This window comes from Colossoma macropomum, unplaced genomic scaffold, assembly GCF_904425465.1.
Source record: "Colossoma macropomum unplaced genomic scaffold, Colossoma_macropomum, whole genome shotgun sequence".
NCBI classification, from domain to species: domain Eukaryota; kingdom Metazoa; phylum Chordata; class Actinopteri; order Characiformes; family Serrasalmidae; genus Colossoma; species Colossoma macropomum.
Genome location: NW_023494789.1, coordinates 15,503,063 through 15,521,023, shown reverse-complemented (window position 1 = coordinate 15,521,023; position 17,961 = coordinate 15,503,063). Strand labels below are relative to the sequence as shown.

The 17,961-nt window shown below is 40.9% G+C and overlaps 1 protein-coding gene across 2 annotated transcripts in view; it reads right to left on the bottom strand.

Annotated features, from left to right (window-relative positions):
• Positions 1 to 3,330: 3,330 nt before the first annotated feature.
• Positions 3,331 to 17,961, bottom strand: part of pde4ba (phosphodiesterase 4B, cAMP-specific a) — a 90,451-nt gene continuing 75,820 nt past the window's right edge. The window contains exons 1-10 of one of the 2 annotated variants that reach the window (XM_036570257.1): positions 12,356 to 12,450; positions 11,548 to 11,641; positions 8,520 to 8,695; positions 8,310 to 8,408; positions 8,051 to 8,215; positions 7,661 to 7,760; positions 7,391 to 7,545; positions 7,086 to 7,208; positions 6,534 to 6,716; positions 3,331 to 6,188 (exon numbers count right to left, since the gene is read on the bottom strand). In XM_036570257.1, the coding sequence (XP_036426150.1) occupies positions 5,808 to 6,188; positions 6,534 to 6,716; positions 7,086 to 7,208; positions 7,391 to 7,545; positions 7,661 to 7,760; positions 8,051 to 8,215; positions 8,310 to 8,408; positions 8,520 to 8,695; positions 11,548 to 11,641; positions 12,356 to 12,403 (1,524 nt within the window). In that variant the 5' untranslated portion in view covers positions 12,404 to 12,450 and the 3' untranslated portion in view covers positions 3,331 to 5,807. Of the gene's footprint in view, positions 6,189 to 6,533; positions 6,717 to 7,085; positions 7,209 to 7,390; positions 7,546 to 7,660; positions 7,761 to 8,050; positions 8,216 to 8,309; positions 8,409 to 8,519; positions 8,696 to 11,547; positions 11,642 to 12,355; positions 12,451 to 17,961 lie in introns of those variants that run through there. The other variant, XM_036570256.1, reaches the window with a different exon arrangement.

Below are 17,961 nucleotides of genomic sequence, written 5' to 3'. Positions count from 1 at the left end.
CTTGTTAGTTTCATAGCACTGACTGAACAGTAAGTCTTAAGATTAACAACTAAAGCCTAGAGCTCAAGGGGTTAATAAACTAAGTCATAAATCCCGGCTGTGCACCAGTCAACCCCAGGAAACACAATGCAGTTAAAATTGAAAAATTAATTAAACTAGTCCCCACACCACCCACCCCACCCCAAAATAGTGCAGTCACAGTATAGTAAAATAAAAATCCTGCACAATAAAAAAAAAGCAGATCATGAGTCAAAGTGAGTGAAACAACATTCTGTGGTTCTTTGGAACCACATTTAGTGATCTATTTTCATTACAACCACCACTTGGTCTACTGCCACAGGGCTAAAAAGTGGGCACCACCCCATTAATACATCAGTCTCACCCCCTCAATTTTGAGCTTAGCAAATCTCTGGTTGATCTCTGGCTGCAGCAGTGCAAGCTTGTATGTAGTGACCTCATTATTCAGAGGATCTGGCGACATTTGGAGGAAAAATGTCCATATGGCAAAATGTATCAGCTTTGGAACATTGTAGTTTACGCTGTAGGGAGCGACTGTAGTGATTTTTTAAAAACACCATTCGTTTTTGTCATACAGAAAACCAACTTAGATCCCGGGTTCCTAATGGGCTTGATGCCACCCAGAATGACTTCACAGATCTTATTCAAACATCCCAATGCAAAACTATTATATTGTGTTATGCATGCAAAGCACCACCTGTACTGACATGAAATAAACCATGGGGTATTCCAGTTCATGAAACTGTTCATTTTTTTGTTATATAATCATAGTAGCAAATATTTCAAGTAAACACCTGCTTCTGAATATTATTGGAGGAGCCTGTTAGCGGTTTATTAAAATTCTTACATAGGGCATGTTTAGAATGTCACTTTTCAGCCTGAGAAATCAACAAGCTAAGCATCATTTGTTTTTCTTTTGTTATTGTCATGTTGGTGGTAAAAGTCTACGGGAAAAGCTCAGGCAGTCCAGCTGTTCCACATACTGCATTTTATCTTACATTTTACATCTTACATTTTACCTTTATCTTGTAGCAGCAATCAGATTAAAGAGGTGTGTGAATGTAAAGAGTGTAAGCACATTTCAGCAAAGTTTACATAAACAATCTAAAACCAAACCAAACTATCATAACCCCCATTCAAAGCAAGACAGTGTGTTACATTTCAGTGTTTGATCATTTGTGCTACATTTAAATGCTTGTTTTCAGTTAAAGTGCACTGTTATGGTAGGTATATAGTATAATATCCTGAACTGTTACTTCAAGGCAACATTTGCATTTTAACAATTTTCCATTACTTCATTACCAAATAAAGTATATTGATGTACTTTAGGTGTCTTTAGACCAATTTTGTGTCTTCAGACTGATTTTGTGGAGAGAGATGATGTGACAAAGGCTACAGGGGTTTAACATGGCTTCCAGGGATTCATGTGAGAAATTAAAACACTGCTACTGGTTTCTTTAGTGCCCTGCCACTTTTTTAAAGTACTGCAGTACTTGAGGGTGTATTGTGTGAGTGTAAAAGGCCAACAATGGGTATGTTACCTAGACGCAACGCTGTAGAGGGAATTATGAGCCACCTGCAACAACAATTTCATAAGCGACGTTTGTGATTCTGTGCCAGCCATCACTGCCACTAATAAATATCAAAAATAAAGCCCCTTAAACTCTGAGGTCCACACTTCAATTCCACACTCTCATAACTACATAACTTATTAATTTTATAGTATTTACTAAATAATTCATAGTTGTTGAACAATAAGCTTTGACATTAACAGCTGACTAGTAGGCCTAGAGCTTAAGGGTTTATTGAATTATGAATTAAATAGGTCTTAATGCTATATCTGCAGACTAATAATCAATTAGCAGAACATTTGCTGTACTTCTGTCTTTGAACAATCACTTCCTTTCATCAAGAAGTCATCATATACTCAAACGGTCTTTTCAGCAAGATGTTAAGATGAATACAAACAGCGTCCATTTAATAGCAGTCAAACAAAAAGAAATGTTCTGCCTCCTCCCTTCACACAAACCTCCATTAAAAGGCCTTGCTGAAGTTGAGCTGGCAGTGCAGACCGTGTGGTGTGATGTGAGGAGCCGCTTTAGCTGGAGGAGCAGAGCACGAACAGGATTCGGAGGACATGACGCAATGTGACCCTGTCATACTGCATTCAGCTCCGCACAAGCTGAGACTCGCCATAGACACAGGCTCAGTGCAATTCATCTCACTGCTGCCTCAAATAAACTCCAGCTCACTGTTCAGAAAGCTCAATGCCCCACTGTGTTGTGTTATGTTGTTACTGAATTGCTACTGACTTTTATTTCTATGATGATTCATGTCATATGATCCTGAGCAGAAAAAGTAGGGGCTACCTTGGGGGAAAATGTGGCATGGAGATTTCATGTAACTAAACAGGTTCATGTAGAAAGTGCTTTTGGTAATCTTTTCATATTCCCACAGCAACATCACCGAAGAATTTTGATGATAATTGGGCAGATATTTCTCAGGATTCTCAGTGAAGACCATAGAAGTAACTTTTCACAGAATTCACACCAAAATTATCTAAATCCTTTCTCTTTGTGGCTGTAATTTAGCACCATTTTGGAGCATGCACACAACCCAATGAGAGGCTAAAGTACAGCCTCCACATGGCGAGGTTCTTTTTAACACTGTGTTAGTCGTAAAATGTCTAAAGTAAACAAAGAGAGAAGTCTCTACCCCTCCATATATATTAAACAGTTAATTTTTTGGAGGTTTTTATATGAAGATTCATCAAAAATGCACTATAGATGTGATATAAATACAACGTATTTTATGCTGCGAATATTGACCTCTTCTACTTTGTTTTCAAAAATAAATTTGCCACGTTTGACGCAGGTATTTAGATTGGAAAGCTTATTCAAACAGCATGGTGTTTGGTGTTTGCATCGATTTATCAGTGGTTTTGTTGATTGAGAGAAAGTAAGTTAACACATCCTCTACAGAGAACAAACTTAAATATGGCATTTTTCTCCAAATTGTAGTACACAAAAATAATAAAGCGTAAAATATAAAATGAGCCGTAATTTTGGAAAAGGCCACATTTTATGTTTACCCACAACCCCCCCACCCACAACCCCCCCCGCCCCAATATGTTAAATACAGCAAATATATAGCAATTATGCATTAATTCCTTGCAAAGGATGTGCACTTATTTTCACTAATACAATCAACAAAACCTAATTTGACCATAGTAGCCCAAACTTTTGCATGTGACTGTTATGGGGAAAACAAAAAAACTCAGAATTAACAAAAAAATCACCAGGACAAGGAAAATATATTCATGCTTCGTTTTTAATCACTTCATAGAAAAGTAGTTTTAGATTTTATTGAACACAATATACAATATTATACCATACATTGTGTGAAACATTGAATATTCACCTGCAACAATGTGGGATTACTAGACGAAAAAACCCATCCCTCATGCAGATATTACTAACTCTGCCTAATCCTTTTGGACACAAATCGGACCAAAAGATCTTAAACATAGATGAACAAAGTTATACTGACAATTTGAATTTCAAAACTGCTAACAAGGTCAGAAAAATAGTTCACATTAGCACAAATAATTACAGAAGATCACATTTTTTGTAATTCATATCAATTTCACATTGGTGTTCAGAGATTGTGACGTTTGTGACCAATATGTGTGGTTTGCGAGTCCAACGTATAAAAAAAATTTCTGAGCCGTTCTTAGCAATCTGCATTCAAAAAGCTGTAGAGGTTTCAGCTGGAGTGCCACTCTGTGTACAATCTTGTGGTATCAAGTTTTCGATGTTGCACCAAACAGTGATACACGAAGCTTCTAATATCTGACAGAATGTCTACAGTATGTTCTTGTGTCTTATCTACAGACTCCCCCCGTAACCAATGGGTTGTGTGTCTCTTAAGCTACTTTTCTGGGCAGTTGTAAATTGTGCGATATATTTATATAGCCTATATAGTATAATATATATATATATAGATATATATTTATTCATCAATATTTAGAACAAAAAACAAAAACAAAAAAACAGTATTACCAAATATAACAGACTCAATCCAAGAGCCCACTACACAAAAAACACCACCAATTTTCGGTAATGCAAGTGCATATAAATTAAAAATAAATTTACAAAGAAACATCATTCCTTATGTACAGTCAAAGGTAATAAATACACTGTTATGAACAGCAAAGGACCGACTTGAGCTAATATAAACAAACCAAACAAAACAGTTGTGTGAAAAGGGCATGGGCAGATGACAGATGTAATCCTCATACATACAAAGACACACATACACGCACACGTACACGCTTCTGCATGCTACTTTGGCCATAAACTATTCCTACTGGTGAGACATAGACCAGAGAAACTGGAGAGTAATGGATATTATGGTGTGTAAAGAAAGGCAATTATTCAAACGTGGTCAAATATGACGGTAAGTTAGCCGTATGCTTGACCAGTTTTGGTGTTCAAAGTTGGAAAACTGGAGAACTATGTTTAAGACGCTAAAAGAAATGTGTCACTGGTCTTAGGGATGATTTGTTCTAGTGAGATTGATATAATCATGTCATCAAATCAAAAGCTGATAGCTCAAACCCCAGGAAATGTACTCTGTGATGGTGACACAAATTCAACTGACGTCAATGAACGGAAGGCTTTTTTTAAACCTTGTCTTCGAGGACCAAAGCAGGCAAGATTTAATTTCAAGATTTATTTCATTTTTCAATTCAAATTTGTTTAGTTGAGTCTTTTCCGCAGCAATCCCCTTACAAGAAAATAATAAAAATCACTGTCACAAAAGCTAATTCTGACAGGTCTAACTGCATAGCTTTCAGCACTGGGTGAATTAAGGTGAGGTCAAAGTATATGGGAAGTTTACAGAGAGAACTAAAGGAAGATTGCATTAAATTCCTAAACAGTTAGATTGTAAGAGCTCTTCTAAGTTTGCCAGATTCAAAATCCTGGGTCTTTGATCTGAAATACTAAGTATACAGTGAATTGTATGGGTATACATGATGCGCTCATTCAAAAAAAAAGACAAAATTTTTAAAAATGACAAAGTGCATCTTTCACTGGAATATACATTTCTAAGTTTTCTGAACGTACGTCAGACATTTGGATTATTTAGTCATATTGCCAAATATAAAGGAAGACACTGAGTTTTCTCTTCGGCTTATAAAATGATTCTGCAGGTAAGCTGTCTGGTTTGCCTTTAGAAAACGAAACAAAACAAAAAAAACATTTTTCATGTACAGTTATACTAAAGTGTGTTCAATAAATAAAAAAGACTATTAAAAAGACAATAGTAAAAAAGGCACACAAAGTCTTTAGACAAATGGTACAGAAAAGTAAACAGTTTCTTTCTTTACAAATACTTGTTCATCAGTAGTTCGTATGCTACCCCGACGTATCCCCATAGATAGCTTTAGAAAAAAAGTCACTTGGTACAAAAAACACTCCAGTCCTCTCAGTAGTGTTGACTCCTCAAAAACGTTCGCCCTGCCAGACAAACAAAGGTCTACAGTTGGCCCCGATCCTTCATGTTTCACACAGTCACCTGTCAATCATTCAGCTCCAAAATGTCTGCAGCATTTATTTCCTGAGAGCTCCACCCAAACTGGCTCCACACGCAAGTGCAAGGAGGGCCAGTCGTCCTCCTCCCGAGAGGGCCAAAAAAGCCCCCTCTCTGGGCTTCGTTAAAAAGCATCAACTGCAAGGTTGCGAGGAAAAAAATGGTTACTACCCACTAATGCGGGCAGCGAGGTCCTATGTGTCCACTGGTGAGGCGTCTTGAGTCACGATCTGGATGTGTGTGGAAACCGGCTCCATCTCCTCCCCCTGATCTTCCTCTTCTTCTGCCTCCTCCTCCTCCTCTTCCTCATCTCCCTGACTCTGCTCGTCTTTTTCCGTGCCTTCCGAGTCCTCCTCCTCCAGGGTGAGCTCGAATTGGAACTTTTCGCCCCCTGGCCCCCCGCCATGGCCCTCCTTTTCGGCCTGGTAGAAGGGCGGGGAGGGGCTCTGGGGGATCATGCTCTGGTACCAGTTCCGATTGTCCTCCAGCGTGTCCAGGATGTCCTGGGCGTCAGGGTGGACCAGATCAGCCCACGTCTCCCACAGCGGATGGACAATATAGTCAATGAAACCAACCTAGAAATAGAATAGACATCATAAGTTATGACAATAGTCATATTACTGCAGTAATTCATTGTATATGCCTTTTTAAAGTGATTCATAGTAAGATTAAAAAAGGCTACATAAAAAATGCTAATAAAAAACACTAAAAAAGAATGAGAATAAAAAATGTTAATTAAAAAGTAAAAGGATAAATAAAAGGATGAAAATTGCAAAAAAGACTAAAAATGAATCAGAAAAAAGGACTATAATATTTACCTTCATCTTTTGTTATGTGTTTAAATTATTAAAAATAATTATTACATTAAAAATGACCTATGCAAAGCTAGTGAATGAGAAAGACTCCTTTTAGACTCTGACCTGTGATTTCTCCACTGAGGCTGTGTGTTTATCACACATGGGGCTGATCTCCATCCCTCGCTCTCTCTCACGGTCACCTTGGTGGAAGAACTCCTCCATGATGCGGTCTGTCCACTGCCTGTACAGCTCGAGAGACTTGGTTGGGTTGCTCAGATCAGCGCAGTGCACCATATTTCGGAGAACCTGAATTGAAAGTCAATAGGCTTCTGATTAGAATGAATGGGTTTAATACTTATATGCACAGCTCTGGCCAGCCCAAATATTTAATACTAGCTAGGTTGGTTACTGCTTTAGACTGAAGGCATTCATTTATCTTAATGAAGATACAGTTGGTAAGGAAGCAGTGGAGGATGGGAGGAACTAAGACTATTAGGCAGCCATAAAAACAGAGTGGAGGAGAAGGATGGTTGGCTTTTCTAACGATCCAATCCTGTACCTGCCTTCCACTGACCATTAATTAGTTCAATCAAGAGTGGCTAGAGGTGGAGGAGGTTCAGTGCTTTGGCCAAGAGAAATGACCGCACATGCAATAAACAACTTGGATGTTCCTACCTGTATCCTGTCTGTGTAATTGTCCAGAAGCAGCACTCCTGAGCTGGTAACCTTCTTCGTCTCCACCATAGTCTTCAGATCAGCTAGTAAGCTCATATGTTTAGACATGTCTGTGGCAAGTACCTGGAGACAAGAATGAAAGCAAAGCTCAGACTTTGGATGAACAGAAGGAAATGGGAAATAATATCATTGTTGTCATAAAAAGACGGCAGTCGTATGAACATTTACTGATGAATGGACAAATAAAAATGGAAACAACTAAAGATACGAGGGCGATGACGTTAAAGCAAGAGACAGGAGCTCACCATGTCGATGACCATCTTCCTGAGTGACTGCCTCTGCTTCTTCGTGAGATTCTGGAAGATGTCACAGTTCTCCTCCTGGAGGAGCTTGAAGCCCACAGCTAGGTGGTGGTTCTCCAGCACTGACTCATCGTTATACATGAGGGCCAGCTCAGAGTCTGAGGAAGAAAAGAGGGAAAAGATGGAGGATGTTTAATCTTCTCATCGATGTTCAGGCTGCAGTCTTTTCTGAGGACAATACAACCACAATCCATAGCTGTTGCCACCACTTACTTGTATTGATGAGGAACTGGTTAGAAACACCAGGATGGTCTACGTCATGGATGGCTGCTGCAAAAATGGCAGCCAAGATTTCCAAATCCGTGAAGACAGCCTGTGAGAGAAAGAAAGTGAATGTCAGTAAATGTGATTTAATGTGATTTGGAAGACCAGCTCCAGCACATATTCCCAGATGAGTTCTGTGAAGCCCCACAGCTCCATCTAAGAGCCTAAATGCTAATTAAACTGTGATTAATGGAAGAGGGATCAAACAGTCTCTACTGAGCTTTTAAACATCTGCCCTTGGCATCATGATTATGATGAATGACACTGACCCCATTAACTGCCCTGTTAATGTCGCAATCTACACCAAATTGACGTCAAAGTCTCAAAAAGTGTTCTTACATCTAGGGCAGGTGTGGAGAGGAGAATATGTGTGGACTGAGCCACATCGGCAGCATGAAGACTGTTGTGGTAAGCCACGTCTGAGTGGTAGTGATCCTCCAGTGTCATCATATATGTCACAAACGTATCTGCTGGGATCTTAAACGTCTTCAGCAAATCTCGTTCCTGTCAAAGAAACATGGAGAAAACTGGTTGGACGAGATGTAGAAGGTGGAAAATCAAGAGCATGTGAATTCCAAGTGGAAGAAAGAGGACTGACCTGGAAGATAGCGTACATGATGCACGTTAGAGGCCGGTTGTTGGAATACTCTGACACGGTGAAGATATTCAAGCCCCATTTATTCAGATCTTCTAACTCCTGCAGATGGAAAATGCAGACAGACTTTGGTAAGGATTTTGAAATTCCGAACGTCACACTCAAAAGCTTTTCGCTCTGAAGGAAAATCTGACAGCTCATCTCCGGTTCTACCTTAGACAGCAGGTCTTCCTTGTCAGTTTTGACACCGAAGCGGGCGATGCCGCAGTTGAGACTGGGCCCATGAGACACCTTCTTCACACCGCTGATCTGAGTCATCAACTGCTGCTTCTTCTTCTTCTCCCGAGCTTTCGGTGTGGGCGGAGGGATCTCCACCTCGTTCTGTTTGTCTGCAGGAAACAGCCAGAACAAACATCTTAGAATTGTTCTTTCCTAAGCAAAAGTTTAGATTTGCAAAGAAGTGCATGTGGACTTGAAAATGGCTGCAGAAAAAAGTGTGTAATGTTTTTTCATTCTATTATTATTTTTTTACACCTTTTGAAAACCCTTTGCACTGCATGAATTTTAAGACAAATGGACCAGTGAAGACCTCAAAAAGCAAGCCTTTCAAGCATAACAAACAGTAAGTTCCCCCCTTCTACTATAAAATTACACATTCGGAGACTCTTTGGTAACTGCCTTCAATGATTCTGCTGATGTCTCGTCATTCTTTGGCTAATATAATAACTATAAAAAATCCAGGTGCAGCTGAACGGCTCACACCTGCTCTCGGTTGTTAAGAATGACCTGAGATCTGCACTCTCTCTGTCTCTCATTGAGCTTTCTCTTCTCCCTCATTGAGAAGCCTCTGCTCTCCTGCCTGCACTGCTGCAGCACTACCATCTGCCCACTGTAGGGGTCCCTGCCATTTCTGCGCTTCATGTGGTCTCTCCAAATACCAGACTATGGAGAATTCCACTGACAACGGATCAAAGAGCTGCACACTAGGGGAGCAGAATCCTGAGAAAGAAAACCCATTCAGAACCTGTCAGTGCTGGGGGATTCCTGTATGAAGGATATTAAGGGTATTCTATATTATTATTGTATAGTATATATATGAGTCCATTAGGTGTGTTACTCATAAGGTTAATAAGAGTTATTACGCAGGAACTCCTATGAACTAATATGTCATTACATAGTTCTGAGGCAAAGAATGGAATTCTGGACTAGGATCTTAGAGTTTAAGGGGTTGGTTTTTTTCCCCAAAGGGCAGAGGGGCTATAAACGGACAATTTCCTTATTTGAACTATTCTCTAGGGCCAAGATTCCACCCAAAGCCAGCACTCAGTCCCACGGGGCTTATTCAATTAGTCCAGTGATAACGGCTGTCTCCATCTCTCTGGCTTCCTCCTACACTAACGCGAGTGAATGAGCGCGATAATACGAGGTAATAGTCTCAAAAGTGTCAGAGCTGGAGAAGAAGAGAAAGAGCAAGAGGTCATTAATTCATTACAGTCGTTATCATCCTCGCTCCTGCACTTCATACTCTCAGCGCTATCAGAAGCTTCAGCACAGGCTGTACTCACTGTACTGCTCTCTGTGATGGATTTGGATTGGAAATCTCTGTTTTCTGATTAACGTTACGGAAAACTGGCAGCGCATCTGTACTGAGGGTGATTGAGAAATGGAGGGATAATCTTCTCACTGAATCGATCCTGTATGTCTTGACGTCTTGACTGTCTTTTATTTGGTAGAAGCTCTCCAGCAGGAGAAAGTGCCTTTCCAGCAATCTCCATACAGTTCAGTTCACTTTTTTATTCCATATCTCATCCTTTCCTCCCTCCTGTCAGCAAGCAGTCACATGTCACCCTCACACCTCAGCTCCCTTTACTCTCTATCAAAAATTAAAGAGCGTTAGGCAAGCTGCATATGCTTGCCCTGAGCTCCAGATGCCAAAGAGAGAAAGAGAAGATGAGAGAGAGAGGGAGAGAAGGGGGCCATTGAGTTTTGGCCACATTTAATCCCATTAGCTGTGCTATGCTTGCTCTTTTCCATGCGGACGGAGCCAGAGCAGAGCAGCGACACGTGACGGAGCTCACAGATGCCTCATAACTAACAGCCTCAATAATCCCACCGAACCCAAAACACACTTAATCATAATAAAGGAGCCCAGACTACGTATCACTACGACAAAATGACCAGGATAATGCTACGTGAAAATAGGTGTGGAAAAAGGCTGTCACTATTTCTAAATTAAATTTGATTGCTCAATCCAAAACCACTGATTGCTCGAATTTACCTTCCCATTTAGTCAGCAGTGTTTTATTATTATTGTTATTATTATTATTATTATTTTTTTCCTAGTTTATCTTTGTCCAGTAAAGTGTTTTGTTATCTTTGAAAGTGTAGGCACTGTTTATTATTTTATTATTGTTTAGTCCATTTTCACTGTTTGGCCTCAGATTACTATTGTCGAAATATTGAGAAGATTATTCAGTTGCTTATATAATTATTTAACAATACTTGATTAATAATACAACAGTGACGGCACTAGTTTGGAATATCTGTTTCCATGAATGTTACAGAGTCAGTGCTGTTTAAAACAATACACGCTGGCTGAAAATACCTCAAACCCATGTAAACGGTGTGTGCGTATGTGCTGCTGTAATGGTGTCCCTCTCTGAAGTACAGCTCTGGATGACTCATAGGTTCTGCTGCCTGGCGGTTCCATTACGGGGGTTCCACCGTGAGCGTCTCTCTACAGCAGGATCCCCCCTCCTTACCTGCATCTCTTACTCCATCTCTCTAACTCATATACCCCCTCCCTTCTTGTTTGTGCTGACTGCTGCATTGGGGATCTCTCTCTCTCTCTCTTTCCATGATGCTGAGCTGCCTGCCTAGACAGAAGCTGATGGCGCACCATGTATAAAGGCAAAATGAAAGCCTTTCCCAGTGACCTCCTGCTGTCCACAATCCATATTCTGACCTTTCAGTTTCTTCCTTCTTTGTAACACTCTCCTCTCTTCTTTCTCTACCTTAGTGCTTTACGATTTTGCCCTTTCGGAGCGATTCATCTTTCCTTTTTTCTTTTTTTTTCCTATTTTATGTCTTTCATTACTCTCTATCCATCATATGTGTTTGACATAGTCTAAATGCCCCTAGAAATCCTAGCAGCCTCACACAGGTATCCATTCCTTGGATATCCGTGACATTTAAAGCATGTGTGTGAGTGTGTGTGTATGCATTGGGGGTGGATGGTTACCTAGGAAGGTGTTGGAGATGAACTCTGACACCTGGTTGCCAGATCTGCTCATCTCTGAGAGGTGCGTCAGCTCCCTGTTCAGCATTCTCTTAAACTGTAAAGAAAGGAAGAAAAATAAGGAACGGTTAATGTGAAGCATTAGTCAGAATCCTACCTGAAAAACAAACATCAAGCCTTTATTAGTGTCTCCATTCCTTTATCTACTGTTCTGATTCATTATATCCATACAGATGAACTGTAAAGGTGAAAGAGGGGTTTATGACCAAATGATTATGATGATCATGATGATTATGACCAAATCATCCAATATTTCAATTCAAATTACTTTCAAATCTTGCAGAGCAGAGTATGGGGTACACAGAAAAATGTGAATTGGAATATCTTACGAATCTTAGTAGAAAATGCTAAAATGTACAGTATATAAAAAAATAAATGCCTGTGGACCCGCAAACTGGCAATATCACACAGAAATAAATAAACAAATGAATATATAATTAAATAAGTTGAGAAGAAAGGCAGCCATATCCTGCGTCACATTGGAAAAAGCACACAAGTTGTTCTAAACGGGCATTCATCATCAAGCAAAAATTCATGCTACAGTGTTTTCCATAGATATTTAGCACATTTCTCTTCATTTAGTACCATTTCTGTCAAGAAACTAAAAGGGAATCCAACACTGTACATTCCAGCAGAGGCGCCCCAGACAGACCAGCAGATCGCATTCATTCTCTGTGTCTCCCAGACCACCGAGACCACCAAGCCAGCCAGCAGAACACACACACACCATCACTCCCATCTAAATACACACCTTAATGTAACCCCAGGACACAGAGAGAAGGTAGTTCGCCTCAGGCATTTTGGATTCTGATTAATATCCAAAAGAAAAAAATAAATGAAAAATAAAATCCACAACAGCGCACTCGTCCCTCAAAGAAGGGGCGAGCCAGAGAGAGAGGCAGACGACAGGGATTCTTCAGAGTGAAAAAATCCCTTCTTCTCTCCTCTCCTCTGGATCAGCGGCCGCAGAGCGGATGCAGGATGAAGTTGCGGCTCTGGGCCGACATGCTCCGGCGCGCACTCTCCATGGCTGCGGCGGTCAGGCAGGCAGCAACCCGTCCGGGCTGGAGCTGGAGCTGGAGCGTCTGCTAGCGCTGATAAATTATGGAGGAGATGAGGCGAAGGGAGAGCGGAGGGAGGGAGGGAGGGAGGGATGGAGGGATGAGGAAAAACGCAGGGATGCTCATCTAGCTGGAGGGGGGCTTCCTCTGCTGGATTAGTGCTGCTCCACTGCTGCTGCAGCTCTCTCTCTCTCTCTCTCTCTCTCTCTCTCTCTCTCTCTGTTCTTTCTCTGTGTCTGAGCTTGCTTGCTTTACCCCCCTCCCTCTCTCTCTCTCTCCCCCTGCAGCCTGTCAGCCCCAGCAACACACTGGCCATGGCACAAACGATTTGACAGAAAGATGGTAGAGGAGGGAGAGACCCCCGCTTAGTTATGGGCAGGAAAGAATGGGAAAAAGAAGGAAAAAGGGAAAAAAGATAGAGGGAGGGCGAAGGATGTCCCTTTATCTTTTCTCGGTCCTTATTTTGCTCAGGTGGAACACTGGACTGGCCACTTTTACAGAGCTTTAATCAAAATACAGGCACTAAATCTAATAAAATAGGGCTGTGTATCGGAACCTCTGGCCTCGCTGTATAGAAATGCTTGCTATAACAACGCTGAAGGATAGTAGAATGTTGTGTTTGGGTTTTGCAGTGACCAACTGCAGACCAGTGGCTCTTTCTCCATCTCCCACACAGTGCGCAAGGCAGCCTCAGACAGAGTCCGGCGCTATTTTTACCCTGCAGGCGCAGGAGATGCTGGCAGGAGGGAGAGAGAGTGAGGAAGAGAAAAGGAGTGAGAGAGAGACAAAAGAGAAGGAAAGAGAGGAAGAATGAGAGAAAAAGATAGGAAGAAAGAGGAAGAGAGAGAGGAGAGACAGAGAGAAAAGCGAGGGAAGGAGAGAGGAAGAATGATAGAGAAAGATAGGGGGAGAAAGGAAGAGAGAGAGTGGGATAATTGCCTTCGCTTGTCTGCTTTTCCAGTGACATCAGCCCACCTGACTTTCTCTCCCTCTCTCTCCTTCTCTCTCTTTCTCTCACTGTTCCTTCTCTCTCTCCTCATCATTCTTTTTCACTCTTCCCCTCTGTCTCTCTATGTCTCTCTCTCGCCTATACAAGCACTACCAAATTACATCCCGATGCCATGGCAACAGCATCACGTGACCTGGGCTGCTGCAGTAGCTTCTTGTTCTGAGAGGCATTTCCCTGTCTGTCCAAACATGGCGGCCGCCAAAGCATCACGAGGGCATCTCTGCGGTTCAGCACCACACACCGCACAAAGGCAGCCCACACACACACGGCTCACCGGCGAAGGGCAGACAGCCAGAATCAATGGGCTGTCCTTGCTGCAACCAGGAGGGCACAGACCACTGGCAGGGAAAGCCCCAGTGAACGGGACCAACCACTGACCACCCTGCTGCTGTCCAGGCTGGTTGGCGTCCAGTATAAAATTCAACACACAAATTCAACAGGCAACACAATCCAACCACACCACTAAAATATCATCACTGCCATAATAAAACCTCCACATCTCAGTAATGTACTGCATACATTAATACAACATTTGTAAAGTCATTTTGGACCATATATATTAAGAGCCGGTGTTTCCAAATGGAGTTAAACGACTCATACAATACATTTACCTTGAATTGGCTTGTTTTAGTGTCATCACAAAAACAAAAACAGTGACTTTAAAACTGCTTTTTGCGGTTCAGCTTCCATAAATGGACATCATAGGCTGTGGAATGTTTACACACTACATCAAATTCTTTTATTTAAAAATTCTTTTTATTTAAAAACATTTTTCCATCATATGGGCCCATTAATAAGACAGTGAAGATATAATAATGAAGCTCTAAGATGGACTATTTTGGGCACGTATGCTGGGAGAAATTTCCTCAGAATCCTTGGGGCTGAGACTTATGTGGAATTCTCAGGGGGAGATTAAAAAGAGCCCCAAAAAAAGAGATGAGCACTGTGTATGTATTTCAGTGTGTTTCCGTGAGAAACAGAGTGGGAGGGAGAGAGAAGAGACGAGAGAGACGAGGAGAGGGAAAGAAAAACAATAGCAGAGAATCTCTCTGCATTCTGCTGCAGTGGGAGACAGCCTGTGTGTACGTGTTTGAGCTATTCTGGATCCTCAACATTTAGTGTCATCTTCCCTTCCATTTCCCACAGCAGTGCATTCCAATCTGCTCTCTGACTCTGCACAGGGCTGGAGTGCACCGTCAGCTGTTGTGAATGAAGGTGGCATTTCATTCTCAGAAACCGTCATCCTTCAGTATAATCCCTCTTTATGTCCTAAATGCAGAATATCTCACCTCATTCACTAAGTGCTGACAAATTAACACAGTAATAGAGTATTAAGGAAAAATATTTTGCTGTATATATTAGAAATGTGCTTGTTTTGAGTTGCTGATTATTGTGTAAATTGGAAACATTTAGTGATTTTGGCCTTACATTCATTTTACAACAAGAAAATTTTCTTGGTGATTTGTGCTTAACGCAATTCAGTGGAATGGAATCATTATTTTTTTTGTATGGTCACTACCCTTCCCTTCCACTTGTGGGCAGTATAAACCTAAGAAGACTGCAGTCCACTTATTCTGATCAGCTTTTTGTGCAATTATGAAATAATTGATCTACTTGATTCCAATTCTTTAGGCCAAAGAAGTAACTGGCAATAAACAGCATCAGCATATTTCACCATAGTGATCTATAGGCTAAATCAAGCACACAGCCCAAAATATATAGTATTTGTAAGTATATGTAAGTACACAACATGTGTAATTTAGACAAATCGCAATACCAATCACGCATTAAATACATTAACAAGATTTCCTCTATGATTTTGACTTGTCCAATGACCTCAATCTGGCTAAAAGTGTCGGAATGCCCCTTCTCTACGCACCACTAGAGGTGTGGGAGATGATTAGTCATGATAGTGTCATTCACAGAAGCCTGGACTGTAAGAGTGGCAAGTCCATTCTGTTCATCCACACACACACACACACACACACACACACACACAAACAAGTAACATCAGCATTAGGAAATGTGCTGACGCACTTCAAGGTGACAAACCAGTTCACGAGTAAAACACACGTTATGACATAACAGCTTTCTTGAGAAAGAAGCAGAGTGTAAGACTGTGCCAAATGACATACAAAACAGCCAGCAGCTATGAGCAAATAGTGGCTCACTTCCCCTAAATGACTGAAGCCTCTGTGCGTATGTGTGTGGGTGCGTGTGTGCATTTGAATGCATTCAGGTAGCACTCTTTAAAAAAATCAACCTTTGTTAGCTTGAAATGAACACTGGAGTATGTACAGGTGAATCTGTCTGCCTCTTCTCCCCAGTGCATTCAATGAAATTCTAACAAAAGCACACCTCTAGTGCTCATAACTGAAGCATTATGCAAACTGACCTGCAGATACAGCGAATATTTTTTGACAAATAAAATGGGGCAGCCAGGCGTTCACATTTTTTTTTCTCTTAAATGTGTAAAAAATGTAGGCACTGTTCATTTAATTCATGATTTGGACTTAATAAAATGCCATATTCTGGAATAGCTAGACAAAATGATATCCTGGTGTGCTTTTCGGATTATTGCAGGTCAGCAGTAACCATACAGCACATGCCAACATGAATTGCATTTAAACCTATAAAATATATAGTACATGCTAACATACTGTATTCAAGTCTATACAATATTATACTATACTGAATGTGATCATATATATATATTGCTTTCAAGCCTATACAATAGCATACAGCATATGCTAATTTACTGTATTCAAGTCTATAATATACAATACAGTATAAGACAATATATATTGTATTTAGGTCTATAACATACTAGACAGACAGCCTTAAACCCGGCAATTTCAGAGCAGACCTCAGACGCAAGCACACTGCCTGCTGTTTGACTAGACCAGCTTTGCCATCGCTGGCCCAACACTGGCCCAATGTTCCAGATATCTGAGAACCACATATAAATGCACTAAAAATCAGAGACATACACACAGCCTGACAGGAGCATGGAAAAAAAAACTCTACCAAGAAGGAAATAAAATCAAATAAGCACAAAATACAGGTGATCCCCTTTTTGCTTATCACCAAAAACAGCATGTAGAGAATCTTCCAACTAAACAGTCCTAACAGCAATTCTTCAGAAACCCACATTAATGAAGTACAAAATAAAATCACAGTAAACCAGATCAACTTTAGCGGTGGCTCACCTTTTTCCAGCAATTAACTTTTCCAAACTTTCTGTGCTCCTTTCTCTCGAAGCAGCAAGCTCCCATTTTGAGGCAGCGGGTTCAGTCCTGCTCTGTATATGTGTGTATGATCGTCTGTGTGCTAGGACTAAGTAATGCTGAGGTTTGGCATTTGACAGACGCAATAGTGTTACTGACTCACTTTAAGCTGTGTGCGCTGACTACCCTCCAGTGTGTGAGCATGTCACCCTCTACACACACGCCCTCCAACGCTGGGCCCTCCCTCTGCTGCCTCCAGCACACACACACACACACACACACACACATGCACACACAGTAGTAGTAGCTCTTACCCAACTGCAACATAGTTTACAATGCAAATAGTCTGTCACTGGAATGAGATCAAGCATACAAATGAGATCTCAGCTCTTCCTGCCATCAAGATAAACAGCACACACATCTGGATATCAGGACGGAGTCATATGTTACTTATGTAACTCAATATGTAAAAATATGTAACTAACATACGAAACCTTTTCTCACATCTCCGAAAGTATAATATTAGAGGCACTTGTTTTTAGAGATACTTGTTTTTCTTTGTACAGCGAGGAAATGTGATAAGAGTGTTTTTTTAAGCCTCAAACTAAATCTGGCCATAATCTTAACCTCACTGACCAAAAAGGAAAGGTTTTACTTTTTCAGTTAAAAAAATTGAGCTTTTTATAACAATAACACTTGACAAAGTCAGAACCATTTTGATCAGATATGGGTTAGCAGTTTTTTCTTCTACAAAGTCAGGACATTTCCGTCTTGAAAATGTGTGAAAACACACACACACACATCAGATATCACAGATGATCCAAAAACAAAGCTAGAACATATCAGGTCTTCTAGAACTGTTAGTTGGACTTGATGTTCACCTGATATGTATAATCCTGTTAACTATGCGCCGGGTCAGTGGACTAGACCTCCAAACTCCCCTTACATAAGGAAAGACCTAATTACTGCTCCTGGGCCATTCTATTGCTTATTAATTTGCCTCGGACCCATTTCGTTTCTATGATGTTTAAACCCTCACACAACTCAATTCCTCACTGTC